We start from the raw sequence: 6,396 nt of genomic DNA on the forward strand, positions 1-6,396 counted from the left end.
CTCCTTTATATCGTCCCATTTGTTAATTATTGTTTAATGTTTATTTTCAGCTGAATTGTTTGGTGCTCCAAGGGGTTGTCTAGGTTACAACAACAAAAATTTAGTCATGGCAACATTGACATGCATTGGCAATGTTGCATGTGCAATGGGTCCAGCTGTTGAGAAAGCAAGCAAGGTTGATTTCTAATTCATGATCGCTAATTTTATGTAGTGTACTCTTTAAATTTGAATGTGAGTGTATTGATTTCTTTCAGGGCATTTTAGCGGATGTTTTGAAATGTTTAGGTGACAATAAAAAGCATATGAGGGAATGCACATTGAATACTTTAGATTCTTGGCTCTCTGCTGTTCATCTTGATAAAATGGTAAGTTTTTTTTTTTGCTCTACGCTGTGGAAGCAGTTTAGTTTTTTTGTCTCAGGTGGCATGATTGTATACTCCTTGCAGGTTCCTTACATTGCTGCAGCTTGGACAGATGCAAAACTTGGTGCGGAAGGGCGCAAAGATCTTTTTTAGTGGTTGTCAAAACAACTATCTGGGTTAACTAAATTTCTTGATGCTGTACAGCTACTAAAGCCAGCTTCCTCTGCTCTGACGGTAATTCTGACTTGTCAAAAACAGTGAAATATTCTTTTTACTTGTTTGCATAGCTAGAATATTTCCATGCTAACAATAATGTGCATAGAGATGTAAGAATCATGATGCCAGTTCCCTTTCCATTGTTTCTGGTTATGACTTTATGAAATTTTCATCCAGGATAAATCATCAGATGTTCGTAAAGCAGCAGAGACATGCATTACTGAAATCTTGAGAGTTTGTACACAAGAAACTGTAAGTGCACTAGTAACTTTTGGTACTATTTTGACTCATTGGTCAATTAGTGCATGAACACATTGTTTGAATGTATTATTTCAGGTTGAAAAGCTTGTTAGGGTGTTTAGGGACTAGCTTTAGCTCTTGTTCATGACGTTTGAAGCATTATGGTAATTTTCAAGGTAAGGCTGTTGGGTACTTGGGTCTCTTGCTTGTATTTTGTTTTGGTGATTTATACCAAAAATAATTATTTTTTTCCAGAATCTTTTGAATGGTTTAAAATATTTTTTTGGTTGTTGGGTTGGGAAAAATAGACCATTCTTAAAACCTTATAAATTAAGCTCATTTTAACAGGTTGGTAGGCTCTGATAATGATACCTCTTGTAATTTTTTCTGTTTGGATTTTTTTAAATGCATGTAATGAAATATGAATATAATTTAGTAATGCATTTTAACTATCTAACATTTTCTTTGCTTGAATTTTTTTAGTGTAAAAGTTGAATTTGTCAGATTAGTCTTAGTGTCCAGTCTTTAAAGTTTAATTGGAGAGCTGATTATTGAAATATAAACTGAACTGCATTTTGTTGGATTCAAAACTTGGACAGTGTATTATACTAAACTATTCGGTTCTTATCATTACAAAATGATTTGATGTTGTCTATCCTTGTGCAGATCTCTACAAATTTTTATTCTCCAAATATGAATGTTGTCAATGAGAACTTCCTCCCTCTGCTCAAACACCTTGATGACTGCATAGCGTAAGGGGATGCTATTTACATCATATATATATCTATGTATCATATTATTTATAATTGGTAACGGGTCTTTGTAACTAGTATTTTGGTCCTCTCCTTTCTTATAAGAATAGAAAATAGTCCTGTAATGTAGCTGTTGCATTCCTTAGAAATTCTTCTTTTGTGCCCAAAACTGTGTCCCATTGATCTGTGATAGTGTTGCAAGGTCCATTTTTTTTTTAACCAAGCCTAAAACTGTGTAGGCTTATCCAACATTTTGATCCTCAACCAAGGCTATCATGCAATGCATCATTTGTTAGCATCAGGGAATATGCATTTGGATCCCTAGTTTGTGTTGTTTCTGCTCTTGCTTTTCAGGGTTGATTTCCTTCATTATTTTGGCCTTGAGCTCATTGGGTAGTTCTAGGTTTTGATTGTATGCAGACACAAATTCTCACTCAAGTAGAAAGTGGTAAATAATTTCTCTTTTTCACTAACACAGACATATAAGATTTTGTGTGTTCTGCATTGTTGTTAATTTGCTCTACATGCATGTGATTACCCATTTAACAAAACAGTCCAGCTTGTTTGGAGTTTTATGTTTAGAGCTGATTATGGTGCCTGTAAAGTGGGAAGTATGGGAATAATTTTTGTTCTTCTCCCTCCACCAATTGTGATTATGAGCACATATACCAAATCTTTTAGCTGTTGGACGGGTTTAAACTCTGTGCTTAGTAATTCCTTTTATGTTTAAATTTGCAGAAATATTGAATTATTAAATTTGAATTTCTTATGTTCTATTTGATAATTTTTGGCATCTTTAATTATGTGTGGAGAGGTTGAAGCAGCTACAGTTTCTAGATATGCTAAAATTTTGATGTTGAGCAACTGTTTTGTTAGCTGTTATAGTGGAACCATCATCAATTTCATCTGGTGTCTAGATATCATTTTAATAATATATTTCTAAACTACTCCTGTTTCAAGTACTATTCTATTTTATTCTTACAATGTTGTTGATTCTTCTGTCTTCTCTTGGCTTTTATTACATTTTAGTTATCATAATCATTCTCTGAATTAGCTTCAATTCCCAGCTGTTCTTCTTATTTGAATTCTTCAATAAAATTTTGTTATTATAAACAAGAAAATGCATAACATAGTTTTACAATTACAGCTTATATTGTGACTGATAATAATCTAGAAAGGAGATTATGGAAATATTGAAATATAGAGTCTGGTATAGGAGCAAGCTATTGAGAAATCTATAGCAAAAACAGGAAGAAATGTAAACAAACTCCTGAAACTAACAGAACCAAAACTAAGCCAGACTCTAATTTAGAGAAGGCAGAACCATTCAAAAGGAAAGATAAGAACTTTAGAAACATATTACTAAATACACTGCCAATTCCGAACATTATCTGAGAAGATGTCTTTGAACTCTTTTACTTTGAACACACACATAGTAACCCAAAATCTGATCTTCTCCCACAACACCTCCCTAGATTCTTCTTTATCTTCAAAGATTCTCTTTTATGCAACATTATTCAATTGCTTTAACTTACAATGCTAACATTAGAAATGTGCTGCCTCAAATCATGTGTTGACGTATCAACTTTTCGTGAGCTTGAGACCTTGGTGAGGTCTGTGAGGGTATTTTTTTGCTTTTACCATTTAGGTCTCTTCTAGCTTTAGGCTTTTTTTTTTTTTTTTTGAGAAATAGGCTTTGTTAATATTGCTGCTATTAGTGTTTACATATTGTTAATGAAGAGCTGATGCAATCATTGTTGCCTTTAAATGTACGAGTGAATACATCTAAAAATTGATTTCTGACTTGTATTGTGCTTTTGATTCTTCTCACAGCATTCAATATTAAAACCTTTCATGCTACGTCGAGTTAAAACAGATGTAGTTTCAGAGCTTACCAGGAAAACAGAGATCACAGTGCACTGCAAATTGAGTTCACGACAACAAGCTTTTTATCGAGCTATCAAGAACAAGATATCTCTTTCTGAGTTATTTGAAAACAATCGTGGACAACTTAATGACAAAAAACTCCTTAATTTAATGAATATTGTCATTCAGCTAAGGAAGGTAAGCTATGCTTTTCCACCTCCTTTCCTGAAATTAATTTAATTGCTACAAGCAATCAAGTGAGGAAGCTAATTTTTATTTATTTTTTACTGTGTGGTGCCAGGTCTGTAATCATCCAGAGTTATTCGAAAGGAGTGAGGGAAGCACATATCTCTTCTTTGGTGAGATTCCCATCGCCCTTTTGCCTGCCCCCTTTGGGGAATTGGAGGATGTACACTACTCAGGAGGTCGCAATCCTATAATATTCAAGGTTCTTTTTATAGCTGCTTTGTTTTAATATACATAACTATGCAAAATCTCTTGTATTGTTATTATTCTTTTCAAATAAGCTCCATCCCCCACATGTCCTCACCCATCTCCCCTGTATATAGTTTAACATAAAATAAAATAAAAATGAAAATGAATAGCATTGTAGAACTTATTTCCATATCACCTTACATCCATGTCACGTTTCCACTACTTTTTGGTTGCTGGTTTTTTACAAGTCCTGAGGAAGGCTGGGAAACACATTATTAGTTCCCACAGAAGGCTGAACTTATTTTTTCTTTTTTAGATTTTACCAAACTTGGTTACTTTTAATCCGAATTAGGAAAATAAGATGCAACTGTGATCCTTCTTTTTAATTATTTATTCAAATTGGTGTTTTTCTTAGTTTCTTCCTCTTTACTATGAAGGATTCTGGAAGCTCTTATTCAATTCCTTGTACAAAAGTTTAGAATTTGTACCGTGCTTCTTATAAAAATTGCATGTATAGTTGTGGTGGTTATGGAACTAATGGCTATTGAAGACTTGGAAAGCATATTTTATGTATCTTTAAAACTTATTGTTCATCATCGTGACTACATTAGTATTATTTAATTTAATCTGTGTTGCTTCTGCTACCAATGATTTAGTCAGAGCACAGACTAGTATTATTTAATCTGTGTTAATTCTGCTATTAATGGCTTACTCAGAATTTAGTATGCAGGTTGTTCCATGCATGTATGTTTGCCTTTCTTTTCATTAAACTTGTTCATTAAATTTGACCATGGATTACTTTATATATCATTGCTATAAGACCAGACCCGTGACTATATTCTTAGAAAATTCATCACATATATATATTAATAATTATATATAAATTCCCTATGTTTTGTATTTTTTTTAATCAGAAATAAAAATAAATGAATAATTAATAATGATTCTTAGAGACAGTGTTTTATGTGTTTCTCTTAGAGATAGTGTTTTATGTGTTTGGTTTTAATGGTATTAGCAGAGTAGAATTTTGATTCTCTTTACTCACTCTTCCATATTTAATACCGTATCATTGTTACTGAAGAATGCTTCATTGTTTATATGATGTATTTGATTGACTTCTGTTAAAAAGTTTTCTTTTAGTGGTCGGTCTGGTAGTTACCATGTGAATTATTTGTGACAGCATATATATCCTTCTTTGTGGTTATAGATTGGAAACAGAGGAATTGTAGCTGTTGGAGAGAATTGCAAGTCCCTGACAGATCTTAGCCTCCGATTTTGTGATAGGTGAATTCTTCTTTTCATTATTTATAGAATTACAAATATTTGAGTATGAATTACACTTTGATCTCTGTCTTCACTCGCATATTAATTATTAGGGTCGGGGATGAGGCACTTGTTGCCATTGGTAAGTGTAACTCCATACAGTATCTAAACGTTAGTGGCTATCATCAAATTGGTGATGCTGGAATAATGGCCATTCCAAGAGGTTGTCCTCAACTTACCTACCTAGACGTGAGTGTTCTCCAGGTGTGTTCTCCTACTTAATAACCACCAATTACCACCACTTGATTATATGTACACATAGACCCAATACTTTAGTGCAGGTTTGTCTTGCTCACTGTGGTAGAGCATAATTTTTCTGTGTAATAATGTTTATTACCATCATTTGTAATCTTGTTAAAATAAATCTTTATGATAACTCATTGATGCCAAAGTATGTCTAGGTTGACTTTGCTCTGTTTGCTTGTATATTTTAGGGGCTATCAAATTTTTTAAAGTTTCTATGTTTTCTAAGCTTAGTTTTGATCCAATTCATACCAGCCATCTAGGGGACTCGGGAACAAAATTAATCAATAAAAGAAGTTATAAAATCCGCTTACACGTTAAAATGAGTTCATTGTGCCCTGTTTCATTGTGTGTAGCAAAGGACATGGTTTAAAAAGTTAACATGTGTTGTTAAACATGCTTTTATCTGTTATCTACCTGTTTGGTTCTTTTACTGTAAAGCTATTAGATAATTCTTAGTCCTTACCTGTTTCGTTTCGTTTTTTTTTATGGTTTTTCTTTTCTTTCATGATCCGGTTCTGAATTTTGATGGTTTCTCTGATTCCTCTTCTGCTCTGCCGCAAGAGCTACTCCGATTTTCCCTCAGGTGTGGACTAAGGCTCAACGACTATCAAATAAAAAAACATGCTGATTGCTGACGCATTTAAAAGGTCTCTTTATAGTTAGCTGTGACATAAACAGAGGTCACGTTGGTGCTTCTTCATTCCTACTGTTGGGCGGCACTTATTTGGTTTTCAAATTGTTGCACTGCATTGCATTGCATCCAATATTTTTGAACTTGTTTGAGGACATTTACTTTATTTTTATAGCTAAAAAAATTCGTCACCAGGATCTAGAGAGTCCTTTTGATACAAGCCTATTAGACTACTAACTTTGAACTTTTATTTATTTTGATTTATTGTAGATTGGATGTAGCAGAGCAAAGTGGAGAGGTTACACGATCTGTCTCTGGCCCAGTA

At 33.4% G+C, this 6,396-nt stretch overlaps 1 protein-coding gene across 1 annotated transcript; it reads left to right on the forward strand.

The window, feature by feature from the left end:
• The first annotated feature begins 3,173 nt into the window (after window positions 1–3,173).
• LOC133801844 (chromatin-remodeling ATPase INO80-like) lies at window positions 3,174–3,966 on the forward strand. The gene is made up of 2 exons (XM_062240078.1): window positions 3,174–3,634; window positions 3,738–3,966. The coding sequence occupies exons 1-2, from the start codon at window positions 3,425–3,427 to the stop codon at window positions 3,909–3,911; spliced, it is 384 nt and encodes a 127-aa protein (XP_062096062.1). The 5' UTR covers window positions 3,174–3,424; the 3' UTR covers window positions 3,912–3,966.
• Window positions 3,967–6,396: the final 2,430 nt, after the last annotated feature.

The sequence above is a fragment of the Humulus lupulus genome, chromosome 9 (genome assembly GCF_963169125.1).
Source record: "Humulus lupulus chromosome 9, drHumLupu1.1, whole genome shotgun sequence".
Classification (NCBI taxonomy): Eukaryota; Viridiplantae; Streptophyta; class Magnoliopsida; order Rosales; family Cannabaceae; genus Humulus; species Humulus lupulus.